The sequence below is a fragment of the Mastigoproctus giganteus genome, chromosome 10, assembly GCF_048544385.1.
Source record: "Mastigoproctus giganteus isolate SK-2022 chromosome 10, ASM4854438v1, whole genome shotgun sequence".
Classification (NCBI taxonomy): Eukaryota; Metazoa; Arthropoda; class Arachnida; order Uropygi; family Thelyphonidae; genus Mastigoproctus; species Mastigoproctus giganteus.
In genome coordinates, this window is record NC_143584.1 from 111,662,809 (window position 1) to 111,680,085 (window position 17,277).

At 37.3% G+C, this 17,277-nt stretch overlaps 1 protein-coding gene across 1 annotated transcript in view; it reads right to left on the reverse strand.

The window, feature by feature from the left end:
• The window catches only part of LOC150079223 (DDB1- and CUL4-associated factor 17-like), a 260,750-nt gene that overhangs the window by 19,757 nt on the left and 223,716 nt on the right, over positions 1–17,277 (reverse strand). The window contains exon 12 of the mRNA XM_090382995.1: positions 6,156–6,314. Within this exon, the coding sequence (XP_090239121.1) occupies positions 6,156–6,314 (159 nt within the window). The remainder of the gene's footprint in view (positions 1–6,155; positions 6,315–17,277) is intronic.

Consider the following 17,277-nt stretch of genomic DNA (forward strand, 5'->3'; position numbering starts at 1 on the left):
TAAAAGGGGATCATAAGCTAAGAAGAGAGCATCCAGAATTGAATTCACAGTGTCTGTCCAAGAAAGAGATTCAGTGTTATAGATAATAGGTGCATGTAGCCTGTTTCTAGCAATTTTGTAAACAATGTTCCAGGGACTTTGATTACCAACACGATGAACAAATTTCTTCCAGGTGTCAAATTTGGATTTAGCAATGAGTTTGACATATTGATGTTTTTTTCTATGCTAGATTGCATGGATTTAGTTGACATCATCAGCTGGCCAAGAATGTCTATGCCGCTGATAATTTTTTCGGGCATGAAAAACTTCATGATGCAAGATTGTCAATTCTCTGTTCCACCAAGGAGTGGTAACGTTTTTTAGATTTCCTATTAGTAGAGTGAGTAGCAACTTTGAGGAAGAGTATTGTAAACATGAGTAGCAGTCATTTGGAGGCATATTTTCAGAAACTTCAGAAAAACAAGAAAATTCAGAAATCAAAATATTAGAGAATTTCTGCCAATTGGCATTTTGCAAGGAAAAGTGAGAGGGGGGTGGAAGTATACTAGGAAGAAATGGAAGGAACAGGTTGAATCTGAAAGAAAATTGCGCGATGATCAAAAGTCCAATCAACACAAACTGTCCAAGAACAGATTTTGTTTAAAATAGAGGAAGAACAGAGCGTTAAATCAATATTGGATTGACCAATGGAAGAAGAAAAGGTAGAAGGTAGATCAGGTTTGTTAAGAATATTAAGTCGGTTCTACAGGATAAAATCTTCAAGAAGATGACCAAGAGGGTTGGAAAGAGAACAGAATCAAGTCACGGATTTGGCATTAAAATCACCAGCTACAGTAAAATTTGCTGGGCACAAGATTCTGAAAGCATGGTCAAGAAAAGAAAGAATTTCATCCAATTCATCTTGAGGAGGACAAACTGAAAAGAAATAGATACTTCAAATGGACCATAGATATATGCACAAGTTACAAATTGGGAACTTAGACAGACAATCAAAGTAACCTCCAAAACATCATTCAAAAGCACAATAGCAGAACAAGGATGTTGATGTGGAGCATATAAGACTGTTTTGGTTGTAGGAAACCCAGTAATCATGCCATGCAAATAATAGAGCTCTTGAATTAACAAAATATTGATAGATTTCTCCAGGGAGACTTGCTGAAGTTCATCTGCAACAGTTTTTGATTTTTGACCATTAAGCTGAAGAATTTTAACAGAAGAATTGGATGACTTAGAACTATAATTATGATTTGAATTTAAGAATGTATTATTCATATTGAGTACGATTCCTTACATTTTCCAAAGTTCATATGTATTCACTACAGGTAACATCTCAGACTGAATGTTTACGATTCTTCTTTTTACGCTTACAGTTGCAACAATGGGGGGAGTCTGATCTTTATTGGGACAGTCCTCGAAGACGTGCAGTACAGGCACAGTGACTGCAAGATGGAACATCCCGAGAACAGGAGGCAGTGGTGTGTCCATAACCAAAACATGAAAAACACTTGGTACCACTGAGAAAGGCATGAGAAGACCAACCAACTACATCTATGAGAAGACCAATGTATAAGCATTCTAAGAAGATAGCAAGTTTATATATTCTTGGGGAAAAGCCTAGAATCCAATTCACAGTTTGTCTAGATTTTGAGGAAGTACTAAAACGAAAGGTAACTTCCTTGGTGAAATCACCAAAAGAAAAACCTTGTTTGCTAAAAGTTTTTATAAAAAAGATCAAGTATTTCTTCCTTGGAGGAATTTCTGTCTATATCATAAATTAAAATGGAATATGCTGGATGTGCTTCTCTGCAGTTAGAACAACTCAGTATTGCAGCTGTGCAACAATACTGAGTTGTCCTAATCAGTATTAGTGGATCCACACGTGGCACAGGCAGTTGCTCCCCTGCACACTGTCTGCGAGTGCCCAAACTTCTGGCACTTGTAGCAATGTAAGGGGTTTGAAATGTAGGCTTTAACATGGCAATTAAGATAACCTACTTTGATCACTGTTGGTCGTTTGGGATTGTCAAAAGTAAGGATTAAGTTCTGAGCTGGAACTAGTAGACCATTCTGCTTTGTCATAATTCATCTTACATTGATAATACTTTGATCTTACAGTTCTTGCTTTAACTCTTTATCTGACAGATTGATGATATCCCATTCAGTGATGACACCACTTGATGTGTTCAGGAAAACATATGGTGAAACAGTATTAGCATTAGTAGAGGCATTTGATGCAAGAAAGCAAGCTTATGCAGCATCATCCAAAAAAAAAAAAAAAAAAAAAAACCACTCCCACTTCACCCCTCCGTTCGTTCAAAATACCTGTCCAGCTGAGCCTTAAACTTATTTAGGCTATCAACTTCCACGACAAGGGATGGAAGTCTGTTCCACCAACCAACCACTCGCTGGCTAAAGGCAAATTTCCGCACGTCTAGCCTACGGCGGTTTCACCCAATTTTTAGTTTTTGTAGTTGCTCAGACTGTCAAAGCAGTGACAACTTCAACCGGTAAGTCTTCCAATCTTAAATGACAAACTGGATTGGGCTAACTATTGTGCTCTAGAAATGATGAGTGTTTTACAATCAGCTGTTCTTGAGTTGAGTGGATAATGAGAAATGCTGGAGTTTGGATTCTGTCTATGTCAGTTTTTCTTTTGACATTTTGCTGTGACAGACCCGGAGGACCTGTGTACACAGTGGATTTCTGGAATTTGGGAAGTGTTTACTCTATTTCGTCAAGGAAGGGAGTGCTTGTCCCCTTCAAGTTATTGGCCCCACCATGTGGAGGCAGGAGCAGTGCCAACTTGTGACCAAGCAGTAATGGCTTAGTGATAAAAACAAAAAGGACAAAAGAAAAAAGGTTACTTTTCCTTCTGATCTAGTTAAAGTGATTTCTTTACTGAAGATTATTTAATTGAGTATTAGTGTAATACTGTAAACAAGGAAATTATTTTATTTCTTCAAAAGAGAGCACAAATTCACTGGCAAAGGCACCTAATCATCACAAAATCACTTGGCACATGGAGCTGGGGATCAAAGTTGCATGAATAATTACATACCTTTTAGCTTCACTTCTGTTCCAGGGAAAATAATGGCGTCACTGGTTAAAGAAGTAAGGCACAACTATCTAGACAGGAATGCATTTATACTGCAGTCATAGAGTGGATTTGTTAAGGGGCTGTATAGTCTGACCAATCTAACTGCATACAATGACACAGTGCCAAAGTAAGTTGAGGCAAAAAATAATTTTGTCATCGCATAATTAGATTACAAAAACGCTTTTCACAAGGCTACACATAAAAAATTGCTGTACAAATGAGAGCAGTGTGGTATTAAAGGCAAGTTTCTGTTAAGGAAAAAGTGATGGTTGAGTGAGAGAAGACACACAGTTTTTATCAATGGCACTACTTTTCTTGGACTACTATTATTAGTGGAGTTCTGCAGGGATCAATGCTGGGCCCATGTTGTTTTGTATAATTTATTAATGATGATGAAGACATATAAGGCTTAATGTCTAAATTTGATATGATACAAAAGTTGGCAGGGGGTTCATGACAGTAATCAGGGTATGTTACTGCAACAAGATATATAAAAAAATAAGTCAGATGGGCTGAGAAGTGGAAACTGAAGTTTAACATTGACAAATGTAAGGTACTATATGCTGATGAGCCAAAACATTATGACCAGCGAGTCATTATGCAAATTTAAGCAACTGCAGGTGAACTACGGCGCGTGGGTGGGTCAGGACATGGTATAAAAACACCTGATACTGAGCTCCGTTAATCAGTGTTACTCTTGTTCTTCAGATGGGAAAGGCAGCGGACTTAAGCGAGTTTGACAAAAGCCAAATTGTAATGGTCAGACAACTGGGTCAGAAAATATCCGAAATGGCATTGCTGGTGGAATGCTCATGGTCAGCCATGCTTAGTACCTACCGAAAGTGGTCCGAGGAGGGGGAACCCACGAACCGCTGGTGATGTGTTCATTGATGCTCGAGCTCCCTCATGGTAGGTGGCAACAGAAATGCAACTGTGGCACAACTTGCCAGTAATTGGAATGATAGTGATGGGAGTAATGTGTCACAACACACACACACACACACACAGTACATTGAACCCTGCTGAAAATGGGGCTGCATAGCCGCAGGATGCTCTGAATACCTATGCTAACCACGGTTCACTCACGCGAGCATCGAAACTGGACCTTGAGTGATTGGAAGAAGGTCGTCTGGTCCAATGAATCACATTTCCTGTTGCACCATGTGGATGGCCGCGTACGTTTGCGTCGTTTACCAGGGGAAGTGTGCCTGGATGCACTGTAAGACAAAAATAAGCCGGTGGCGGCGGTGTCATGCTTTGGGCGATGTTCTGCTGGGATACCCTCGGTCCAGTCATCCATGTGCAGGGAACTCACCTACCTAAATATCATTGCTGACCAGGTACACCCTTTCATGGCAACTGTCTTCTCCTCTGGCATTGCCGTCTTTCAGCAGTATAATGCGCCAGGTCACACCACCCAGATTGTTCATGACTGCTTCGCGGAACATGAGAAAGACTTCCAGGTATTGCCCTGGCCTCCAAATTTCCCCGACAAGGTTTGTTTGTTATTTGGTTTTTAGGAGCATTAGCAACTAAGGCCATATTGCTTTGGGGATATGTGGTGGTCATTCCCTGACCTTTCTGCATCCTCCATATTTGGTGGTCACGGGCTCGAACCCCAATCTAATCAAGAAGCATGTGCTACACACTGCTGCTCCTGCTCACCTGGCTATCCAGGGTATCCCCCCGCCCCCAACATTAATCCCATCGAGCATCTATGGTTTGTGTTGGAATAGCAACTCCGATCTGCAGCGTCTCAACCACGGACTTTACAGGAGTTAAAGGATCTGCTGGTTATGTGTTGGTACCAGATACCACAAGACACATTTAGAAATCTTGTACCATCAATGCCTCGCTGGGTATGAGCTGTTTTGGCTGCACGTGGAGGACCAACATCACATTAGATAGGTGGTCATAATATTTTAACTCATTGGTATATATGGGTAGCAGTAATCCCAGATTAACATTCCAAATGTGTGTTGACACACTCAGAGCAGTGTGTCAACACACATTTGGTCATCTTTGAGTAGTGAGAACAAGTTGCCAGAACAACTCATGGAGTTTTGTCAATGATATATAGGAATTTTTCCAGCAGGGATAAGGAGGTGATTTTCCTGTTGTGTGAGGCAATGGTTAGGCCATATCTTGAGTAGTGCATAAAGTACTACTCAAAGCCTCATTTTAGGCTGCACGTGGAAGGATATGTATCTGTTGGAATGGGTAGAGAGAAGAGCAATGAAGTTAGTGAGAAAAACAAAAGGGTGCTCTTACCAGGAATAGCTTCAGTGCCAAACTGCACCATCTGGAGATTAGGCCCCTGCAAAGAGATCTGAATGTGGTGTTTAGGCTTTGAATGGACAGAGAAGCTCAATGTTGACAGAATCCTTTTTCTTGCTTAGACTATACAAGAGGGGACATAAATTCAAATTGAGGAACTATGGTTGTTGCACAGATATGTGGAAGCTTGTATTCAACCAGTGGGTAGTTGATTCTTTGAACAAACTTCCATTTGGCACTGTATACATGTGTAATAATTTGAAAAAAATTCAAGAAAGAACTAGATAAAATATTAGAGGAAAGGACAAGTGATAGAGGAAATGTGGTTTTTTCTTTTAGCTAATGCTGTATGCTTTCTTGCATCGTTTTCCACTTATATAACTAAGATATTCCTCTCCCCCCCTCTCTCTCCTGGCACTCTCCACTAATTTTTCAACCTTCTTTTGGTTGGAGACAATGTGGTTTAGGAAAGTTAACTTTCTGTCTACGACAAATTCAGAGAATTTTATGTTTGATTTCACTGATAGGTCTCATTCTATAACTTTCCAGAAAGTGAAATGTATACTTTTTCATCTGGTTTACTGGTCCTGAAAGACAAAACATATCACATCAGCAATTTCCTCAGCAAATGAAAAGCTGGGTATTCGTTTTTGCATTGGATTGATTTTATTTCTTATAAACAATTATGAATTCACTAATTCACTCTACCCGTATTATACAAAACTTGAGAATAGTGATAAAAAATGAATGAATAAATGAGATAAATATTTAAATAGTTTACCTCGTTAAGTTTCATACTCATATCTATACTTTTTATCTTCTTTCCTGTTTCATTGTCATAAAGATTAATTCTGCCATGACATTCTTCATCAGAAGGATCAAATCCCATAACACCATAAATATTTAACTCCTCTTCATAATCATGAGAGAGAATGCTTTTCTTGTAAAACAAATTAAAAAAATTAATTATTCAGCATTACATTTTATCAAGAAAAAGTTACATGCAAAGACAACTTTATAAGAGCTTCAAATCACATTGTATCATATAATAGCCATAGCTATTAAAAAAAAAAATAAATAAAAAAAAATAAATAAAAAAAAATAAATAAAAAAAAAAAAAAAAAAATATATATATATATATACACTATGATTTTTAGTGTTTCTCACCAACCATTGAGGTAAAAACGAAAACCAAAATCTTAAAAAGCTTTATATTTAAATTTACAATAAATTTACAGTAGATCAAACAAAAAAAAAGAAGTGTGATTATACAAATAAAATGTTACTGATAATAAAATACTGAATTAAGATAGGATAAAACAAATGTAGTTTACAGTGAATGTACAAATAAAATGATAATAAAATACTGAATTAAAATACAATAAAATATACTAGATTAAAAGCGCTAAAATAACTGAAGCTTTCAAAGGCTTCTGCCTTCTTCCCCAACAGTGCACTTCTATTCTGCGGTGCCTCATTAAATACCAGCAGGTTCACGGTGCATCTCACGAAACGTGTACTGTTCCTGTACATGTTGGAACCAGAAGCGACTCAGGAGCGTTCCAGGCGAAAATGTTCATCCCCTCCAAGGATTACCGCCTCAAAGAGGGGATGAATGCATGCCACCCGTCTCTATTTATATTATTCTCAACAGAACTAATTCGTAGGCTCTCGAGCCACTTGTGGTCCCAAAATCTATGCACCCGATCAGTGATGACTGCTTCATCTGGGGAGATATGATGTTGCTTCTCTCAAAAATGTTCAGCTACGGCGGATTTACCATAATCTGCATTTCTTATTGCGTTTGTGTGCTCCCCAGATGATCTTTGAGGTGCTGTTTTGTTTCCCCCACACTCCAGGCACTTGATGTTATATACGACCCCACTTATATTTTCGTGTGAGATGGGGTCTTTCACCTGTGACACGACCGTGTGCAGCTTCCGACCTGGGAGCTGCACACAGCGCATCTGGTAATTCCTTAGTATACGAGCTATATGCTAGGTTAAACCCGGATAGTAGGGAACGTATGCGGTGGCTATCGGCATGAAGGACTCACATCTCCACTGCCCTCCACTAATATATTTCTCTGTGATCCTCTGGGGGTAGTCACACTTCAAAAAATAGAATAGTGCAGAACTGGATGAAGTCTAACTAGATTTCCAAGGAGCGGCATTGGTCGTTACATGCAACAGGAAGCCAGATACCGAGATTTTATGGCTTGCCAAAAGTACACAAAGTGGGCGTGCCACTCAGACCTATAGTTTCGTTTATAGGCAGCCCCACGTATGTGCTATCTGGTTTCCTGGCCAAACTGCTGTCACCATTAGCAGGGCTTTCTGAGCATAGTATCAGAGACAGCAAGGAGTTTGTACAATTTATAAGAGAACAATGCATAGAAGAAAATGAAATTATGATATCCTTCGACGTGACATCTCTGTTTACATGCATTCCAATTGACCATGGGGTACGTTGTGCGTACATGGCCTTACAGAGAGACACCACATTGAACAGCAGGACACAATTAAGCCTAAAGGATATATGTAAGGGCATAGAGTTATGTCTTTCAAGCACCACAATTATGTTCTGTAACACCATGTACAAGCAGGCTAATGGTGCAGCCATGGGCTCCCCCATCAGTGCGATCATAGCTAATTTAGCTATGGAGGAGCTCGAGGCTACATTATTCAATGATATGGTTCTCCCTATGCGTCCGTGGAAAAGATACGTTGATGATACGTTTTCAATTATTCAGAAGAGGAGTGAAGATGAGACGTCGAATTTTCTTAACAGCTTCTCCCCGTTCATACAATTCACCTCTGAGGTAGAAGGAGGGGTTTTGCCGTTCCTGGATGTGTTGATCTGTAGAGAAGGCCAGTGTTTGAAAACAAAAGTGTTTAGAAAACCTATGTGCAAAGGCCAATACTCACATTACAACTCAGCTCAGGCCAACCATCACAGGAACAGTGTGATAAGAGTACTAGTAGATAGGGCAAAATCGCATTGTAGTACCTCAGAGGACAGGAAAACAGAGTATGAGCATGTTACGGCGGATCTTTTGAAGTGTGGCTACCCCCAGAGGATCATAGAGAAATATATTAGTGGAGGGTAGAGGAGATGCGAGTCCTTCACGCCGATAGCCACCGCATACGTTCCCTACTATCCAGGTTTAACCAAGCGTATAGCTCGTATACTAAGGAATTACCAGATGCGCTGTGTACAGCTCCCAGGTCGGAAGCTGCACACGGTCGTGTCACAGGTGAAAGACCCCATCTCACACAAAAATATAAGTGGGGTTGTATATAACATCAAGTGCCTGGAGTGGGGAGTGTTATGTGGGGGAAACAAAACAGCACCTCAAAGATCGTCTGGGGGAGCACACAAACGCAATAAGAAATACGGATTATGGTAAATCCGCCATAGCTGAACATTTTTGGGAGAAGCAACATGATATCTTCCCGGACAAAGCAGTCATCACTGATCAGGCACATAGATTTTGGGACTGCAAGTGGCTCGAGAGCGTATGAATTAGTTCTATCGAGAATAATATAAATAGAGACAGGGATACACGCATTCATCCCCTCTTTGAGGTGGTAATCCTTGGAGGGGATGAACGTTTTCGCCTGGAACGCTCCTGAGCCGCTTCCGGTTCCAACATGTACGGGAACAGTACACATTTGTGTGAGACGCACTGTGAACCTGCTGGTATTTAATGAGGCACTGCAGAATAGAAGTGCGCTGTTGAGGAAGAAGGCAGAAGCCTTTGAAAGCTTCAGTTATTTTAGCACTTTTAATCTAGTATATTTTATTGTATTTTAATTCAGTATTTTATTTCATTTTATTTGTACATCCACTGTAAACTACATTTGTTTTATCCTATCTTAATTCAGTATTTGATTATCAGTAACATTTTATTTGTATAATCACACTTCTTTTGTTTTGTTAGATCTACCATAAATTTATTGTAAATTTAAATGTAAAGTTTTTAAGATTTTGTTTTTCGTTTTTACTTCAATGGTTGGTGAGAAATGCTAAAAATCATAGTATGAATATACCCAACCCCAGAGGCCTATTTGAAGTAAAAAAAAAAAAAAAATATATATATATATATATATATATCACACTGTATATACATTGCCCACTATTAATATCCAGACACCTGTATAACTACAAATAACACTGGTCAACACAAAATGTTACAAAAACACCCAATTTGACTAATTTTATGATGCTGAAAAATCACATTAAAATTTGTCAATTGGCTCTTGTTTTAAAATTAAAGTTAGGGTTTCATGTTAGCGAGTTCTTCTATATCAGGGTTTCCCAAACTTTTTTGGACTAATGCTCCCTTTTAGAGCATATATTTCACCAGCACCCCCCTCCATAAAGTCAGTTAAAAAAATGATACACTGAAAATTAAATTTTAATAAAAAACTATTTAAAATTTAAGCATTTATTTTATAAACAAAAATATAATTGTACAACACTATCTAAAAGTACTTGATTTATTAATATAAAAATTATTAATGTGCAGGATGGGCCTGATGCCATGAGACAAATTTTTCCACATCTGGCTCAATATTAGTGAGCAGCATCCTTAAATTGTCCAGTTCCACTATTTGTAGTCGGTTTCTCTTTTTTGTCAAAAGGTCCATAATGGCACTAAATCCACATTCAACTAAATATGATGCTGGAAACACAATTAGAAACCTTTTCACAATGGTCCATAATCCAGGATAAAGATTTGTAATTTGCTGCTGCAACCAGAAATGGTGGTACCGTACCTGTTCTTAAATTTGATCTTCAACTCTTCGTTGGTTTTTAATTCAATCAATTCTTCTTGTAATTGCATTACTGTTTCCTCAACACTTGAAAATGGGTCTAAAACCCAATCTGGAATCTTCATGGCGAAAATATCTTCAAATTGTTCAGAAAAGTCCTTATGCAACACTTCCAAATGATGACAGTAGACTTGAATGTCATCATCATGTATTTCTGTTGTTTCCTTGAGTGCTGAAAGACTCGGAAACTGGTAAAATTTTCCCCATCCCAAATTGCATTTTTACAGAACAAGCTTTGAAACAAATGCAGATATAACAGTCTTTGTTTTAATCAAATTCAGTTCATCCCCTTGCTGCTGCAAATTCATTCCATTAAACTTAAAATATAAATCTGACATATAAGCTATGTCACTTTTAAACTTTTTCAAGTTGTCTTGCAGAGAAGCATCTTTGTTTTCAAAGAATTCTAAAACTGTCTCAAAAAAGACTATAAAAGTGACTCAGACACTTTTCATGTTAGCGAGTTCTTCTATATCAGGGTTTCCCAAACTTTTTCGGACTAATGCTCCCTTTCAGAGCATATATTTCACCAGTCATGATTGTCTGACTGTCTGAGTCACTTTTATAGTCAAAAAGACTATAAAAGTGACTCAGACAGTCATCCTTCGACAACCAGCAAACTTCAGTGTGGAGTATCAAACGATTAAATTCTTCATCATTTTGTATGCACAACTGGCTGAATAATGTCATTGAGAGAATTGTTTCTGATTTTGTTAATTGCTGTAATGACGTATTGCAATGAGCGATGCAAGCGATCACTAAGTTTTTTTGCAACTAAATGTTGTCAATGAATCATGCAATGCACTGCCATTACATTCGGCACCAACTTTTTTTTTTTAAGTGTGCAATGAATCCACGATGGCAGGCCACCATCGACAGAGCTCCATCAGTTGCAGCTGTCATTATATTGATAAGAGGAATCTCCTTTTCTTTAAAAAACCCTTCCACAACAAGAAATATCGACTCTCCTTTAGTATCTGTTAACAAATGTCTGGCAAATAATAACTCGAGTTAATTTTTCTTCTTTTATAAACTGAACGTAAGCTAACAGTAAGGCTGGCTTCATTTCCCTGGTAGAGTCGATTCATCCAGTTGTAACGAAAATTGGGTAGTCCTCAAAAAACTGCATAATATTCCACATCCTTACCCATTTCGTCAATTCGTCGTTGTACTGTATTATTGCTCAAAGGAATTTTCTCGATTATGTCAGTCGCTGGCTTGTGCAACATGGTACGTCGAATTTCACTAACAGCTGGTAGAATTAATTCTTCGCCAATAGTATGTGGCTTTCCAGATTTGGCAATCAGTAATGAAATGTTGTAAGAGGCATGCAACCCATCATTTTATTGCTCTGATGCGTCTGAAAACATACTTGATGCCAGCTGCTTGCAAAATTGGTCTCAAAGTGCTTGAAAATAAGGTAAACCTTTATTTTTTGTCTTGTCAGCATGAATTTTTTTCAAGTGCTTTCTAATCTTGAAGGTTTCATGGATTTATTGGAAAACACTTTTTGGCAAATCAGACACATTGGTAATAGCTTGTTTGCAGGTGACGGAATGAAGCCATATTTTAAATATTTGATACTATACTGCCTACATTTCTTCTTTGGCTCTGCCATGGTTATATCTGTAAAAAATATATATTATAGATACAGTAGTAAACCCTCGTTAATCCGGACAACTCTAAAAAAATTTAAAAGTGTAAAAATCAAACGATGATTGGGCTCAAAGGTCATATGTATTGTGTCCAAGGTCATTGGACCGTGATGACTCACGCTGAACAAACAACCTGGTTCCCGGCTGCGGTTCAGACAGTTGTTTGTCGTTTGCTCCACAGTTATGCACTTCTATCTTTTGTCGTTTGTGCTGTGCCATTAAGCAATGTCTTTAAGTAAGCCTAGTGTAGGACAGAAGCTTAAGCATAAAATGCTTTCTCTTCACGATAAACTATCGGTGATAGAAAAACTTGAAAAAGGAGCTTCAGTGTCCAGCATCTGTCTTGAGTATGGCACTGCAAAACAAACCGGGTCAGACATTAATAAGAAAAAAAAGTAAAATTTGTAATTTTGTTCTCAAGTTTAACGTGGAGAAAGAAAAAAGTAAACTTAAACAAATGCAGATGCCTACCGATAAAGCACAAGATGATGCTGTATACAAATGGTTTTCTCAACTTCGTTCGTCTGGTTTGGCTGTGAGGAATAGAAATTCAAGCAGCGGTGGAGACTGGGCTAAACAGTTAGGAATTGAACAATTTAAAGCGAGCTCAGGTTGGCTTTTTATATTTAGAAAACGGCATAACATTTCAAACCAGAAAATGTGTGGGGAAATTCTTAGTGCTAATTTTGAAACTGTTGAGCCTTTCAGGAAACAACCGAATGATTTTATTCAAAAGGAGGGTTATCAATTGAACCAGGTGTACAACTTTGTTGAGATAGGACTGTTTTGGAGAGCTCTGACTGAAAATGCACGCGTCAAAGACTGAGAAAACCACGAAGAAGCCTGGAAGAAAAATAAGCAAGGAATGTGTTTCAGCATTGCTGTGTGCAAATGCTGACGGAAGCCATATGTTAAAACTGTCATCGTTGGGAAAAGCAAAAAACCACGTGCCCTAAAAAAACATTTTAGTAATGGACGATCTACTGGTACTCTACTACAATTCCCGCAATGCATGGTTTACCGCGGAAATAACAATGGAATGGTTCACAATAAAGCTGTGCCAGAAATCAAAAGACATCAAATCGAAGATTTGAAAATCCCAGAAGATGAAGTAAAGGCCTTGGTTTTGCTAGATAATGCACCAATCCACCCTGACATTGACAAACTCGTCATTGAGATAAGAAGATTAAGTGTATGTTCCTGCCACCAAATATGACATCTGTTTTCCAGCCTATGGACCGGGGGTGATCTACACGGCAAAGCAGCTCTACAGAAAGAAGTTTTTGAATGAAGTCCTAGAAGTCGAGGAGCCACAAGATGGGGAAGAAGACAGAAGAGGACAACAGACATTGAAAAATTTAAAGTTGTACAATGTAAGATCTATGATTTACAACTTTGCTGGTGCTGCAAAAGAAATCAATTCAAAAACTTTGGCAAATTCATGGAAAAAACTTCTCTTAGATGAAGAAACTAATCCAGAAACAGTGGTTGTGGGACAGAAGACTTTCATGAGACCCTACAACAAGGAGGGGAAAAAGCTGTGTCCTTAGAGGAGATAGAGTAATGGATGGAAGAAGATGAAGATGATCCTGGCTACCACATCATGACCAAAGAGGAGATTGCAGATAGTGTAATGGGAGCAGCAGAAAGTTCAGACGAGGAAGAAGATGAAGTGAGCAACAACTCTCAGCCAAAAATTAAGGTAAGCGAAGTGAAAGACCACTTGAACTTCGTAATTCAGTACGTTGAACAATCAACAAATGAAAACATATCTGCCTATTATGAACACTTAAGACACCTATGTAAATTGGTAGCAAAGGAAATAAACTGCAATCACAAAAAGAGATAAATATTTTTTCAAACCAGTGAATGTGGCAAGTGATGTAAGTGAAGATGGACCAGTGCAATCTTGTTCTAAGTGATTATGGGCATTATGTATTTTTAATGTAAATACAGTATGTACATACATATTTTTAATGTAAAATAAACATGTTTTTACTGTTATCCACATAAATTATTTTGTTTAAATAAGCTTTACCCACATTACAAAGTGTATTTCATATAATCCGGACTTTCATTAACACCTCTCAGCCCCTATTAGTCCGGTTTAATGAGGGTTTACTGTATATGTATTATTATTAATTTATCGTTATCATATGTATTAAGAACCAATTTTGAACGGCTTTGTGATATTTTTTAAAGCACATTTCTTGAAGTCATGACCATAAAACAATAAAAACAATTAGCACTTTCCAGTTTATTAGGCTTTTTTGTTACTGCAAGTAATTATAAAAGGGTAGTAAACTCGATATTATTGCATTTGTGAAAATACCGATATCTGGAATTGTGTGGGTTTTTATGTTATTATGGTGAAATGCATTTGCCCTTTACTGAAATCTTCAATCGTATAAAAAACATCAATAAATTTTCAGAATGTTCTCTTCAGTCTTTTTTTTTTTAAGCTTCATAAACTTGTTACTCTGCGCAAATTGTGTTAGTTGCAATTTGTGTGTTCCGTTAAAAAATGCTTATGCATGCTACTGAAATTTATAAAGAAAAGAGAAGATTATCTTGGAAATAAATGCCTTTTGAAGCATTTCTGAAGTAGACGACTCCTTGTGCAACAAACCAAGGAGTGCCGAGCCAATAATGAGTGATCAATGAGTGTGCATTTAGTCAATGATGAAGAATAAACATTCTTTAACATTTGTAAGTCATAAATAATTTCTCTATTATTATAATTTGCTTGATTTTACAGGCTACGTTTTCATTTCTTTGGATAAATCAATAATTGTTTAAACATAAACTAATTAGCTAACTAATTTCTTTGTTGATAACGTAACCCCTATTTTTAATATTATGTCTATGGGAATAAATTCCCACTTTACGAGTTTTCACTTTATGAGTGCACGCTAGGAACGAATTAACTCATAAAGTTGAGAACTACCTGTATTCTGCACTGGACTTGACAGAATGTGCACAATTGCTTGTTGCATCATGTGTGTTTAGTCCTGCTTAATCGTCCCAAAGAACGAAACTCTGGACTCGCATGGTTGCGACTTGCGTGTTTTCTCACCGTGTTACATCGAATGCGAGAAGCACTATTTCGATACCTCTTACACATAAAGTCATATGCCTGAAGAGCTGATTTTACAGTAGAGCTGTTTCAAGTTTAGTGGTAAGCTTTTTGTTTCAAAATAAATTTATGTTGATTTAGTTGTGATTAAATTAGTTAAATAAGTTAATAGAATTCTTGAAACAGAAAAATGGAAAATATTTGAACTTCAAACAGCTCTACTATAAAATCAGCTTTTCACACATATAACTTTATGCACAGGAGGTATCGATTTGTATTCTTTGCCCCTTTTGAGCAGCCTTGCATCCCCTTGCCTTCCAATGCCCCCCCTACCACCCCTTTGCCTTCCAGCACTGCTTTAAGTTTTCTAGCACCCCCACCACCAAGGGGACAGTAGCACCCACTTTGGGAATCGCTGCTCTATATTATCAACTACAGCTCTTGGCAAAACGCATGGAAACACTGCAGTTTCAGTATCACCACATGATCAGCAACTGTCGCCTTGCTCTGCATCACATGGTAAGTTGTCACCTCAAATGCATCTTCAACCCTGTTGCAGTAATCCTTGAATACAGCTAAGTACTTGGTGATTTGACACGGCTATTCTTCGTGAGATTTCTACTTTTTGCGCAGTATGTGTCATGTAATGTTGTTTGTTATTTGTTTTTTAGGAGCATTAGCAACTAAGGCCATATTGCTCAGGGGATATGTGGTGGTCATTCCCTGACCTTTCCGCATCCTCTGTATTTGGTGGGCACAGGCCCAAACCCCGGTCTAATCAAGAAGCGTGTGCTACACACTGTTGCTCCTGCCCACCTGGCTATGGAGGCGCCATTTGTGTGTCATGTAAGATTAACATGTCCCAGAACTGTGTGAATAGGTTAGATGACTTCTTTTACGTATGTGGAGAAGTCACATTAACTTCAAGAAAGCATCCCTTAAGTCAAGCTGTAAAAAAGGCCTACTTCTTGTACTTTGGGTGTAAAATAGTGAACAAGACAAGAACTGAGCTCCACACACGTGCTGCACTACCTGTTCATCAAAACTCAATACATGGATGAATCAAAAGGGATGTTTTATGCCTTTCACAGTGCCCATGATATGAAGCAAACCAAATAATCATGTCACAGACTGTTACTTCTGTATGGTGCCTCCTATTAGAAAAGGGATGACAATGAAATAAAATGGACAGTGACATACCCAAATATATCATCTGCAATCCAACCTCCTATTAGAAAAGGGATGATAATGAAGACTGAGACTGCTTTACTTTGTAAAGCAGTCTATCAAATTAATTCCAGAAATTAAATTATTGTTTAAAATCTAAATTGCAAGGCAATTTGTTTAAAAGTAGTGCAATACCACCAGACAATTCACCATGTAGGCAAAATTTTTCTGTTGTGTTGTGTTTTCTTTTTTTTTTTCAAAATTTTTCTGGGTATTCTATTGACATGTAGTCTTATATGAGGTGTTTTTAAAAGATTCATTCATTTTTTTTTTTTGTTATTATTTTAAATAATCAAGACACTGAAGGTTATATTCTCTCAGGGTAGGAATTAATGACATTAAAATTTTGCATGGTTCACAGCAAGCAAAATTTGAAAAAATAAATTTTTTAATTAAAAAAATTTGGAAAAATAGAAGTAAACAAAAGTTTCTAAAATCATATATTTTTAATTGGCTTTAAAACAATTTATAAATATAATAAGCAGAATAAATACACATGCACATATTTAAGTTATGCATTTTTAATGGTTTTTAAAACCAAAAAAATGGAAAAAACTAACACTATATTTTACTTCTAATTTTTTTTTAATTTTCAGCATAATATTTTTTTGTTTTATTGAAAATAAAAGGTGTGAAAAAACACATTTTTTCCTTAAATATTTATTTTGATTAAAAAATATACAGTAAGTAGTATAAAAATCCATTAAGAAAAGACAAAATACTGGTAAACTCCAAGCAGAATTTAAAAAAAAAAACCGTAACTTTTTCCAGAAATAAAAATGAAAGTTCACACCTGTCAGATGCAGTACCACAATTTTTGTAACAATTAGGGGCACCATAACTGCTGGATTAGGGTAACATGGGAGTGCTAATTTTGAAAGGCACTTTTCAGATGCCTCACTACAACCACTTGGGTTAAATAGTTTTGTAAGTTATGCACATTAAAAAAAAAAAAACATATAATAATATACAATAATGTCACATTCACTTCAAAATGGAATGGAAATTTAATTTTTCTCTACTATTTTAGGATTTGTAGAAATTACAATAAAACCCAGAGACCAAACAGGGTATGCTTACATCCAAAGACTGTGTCAAATGTGGAGA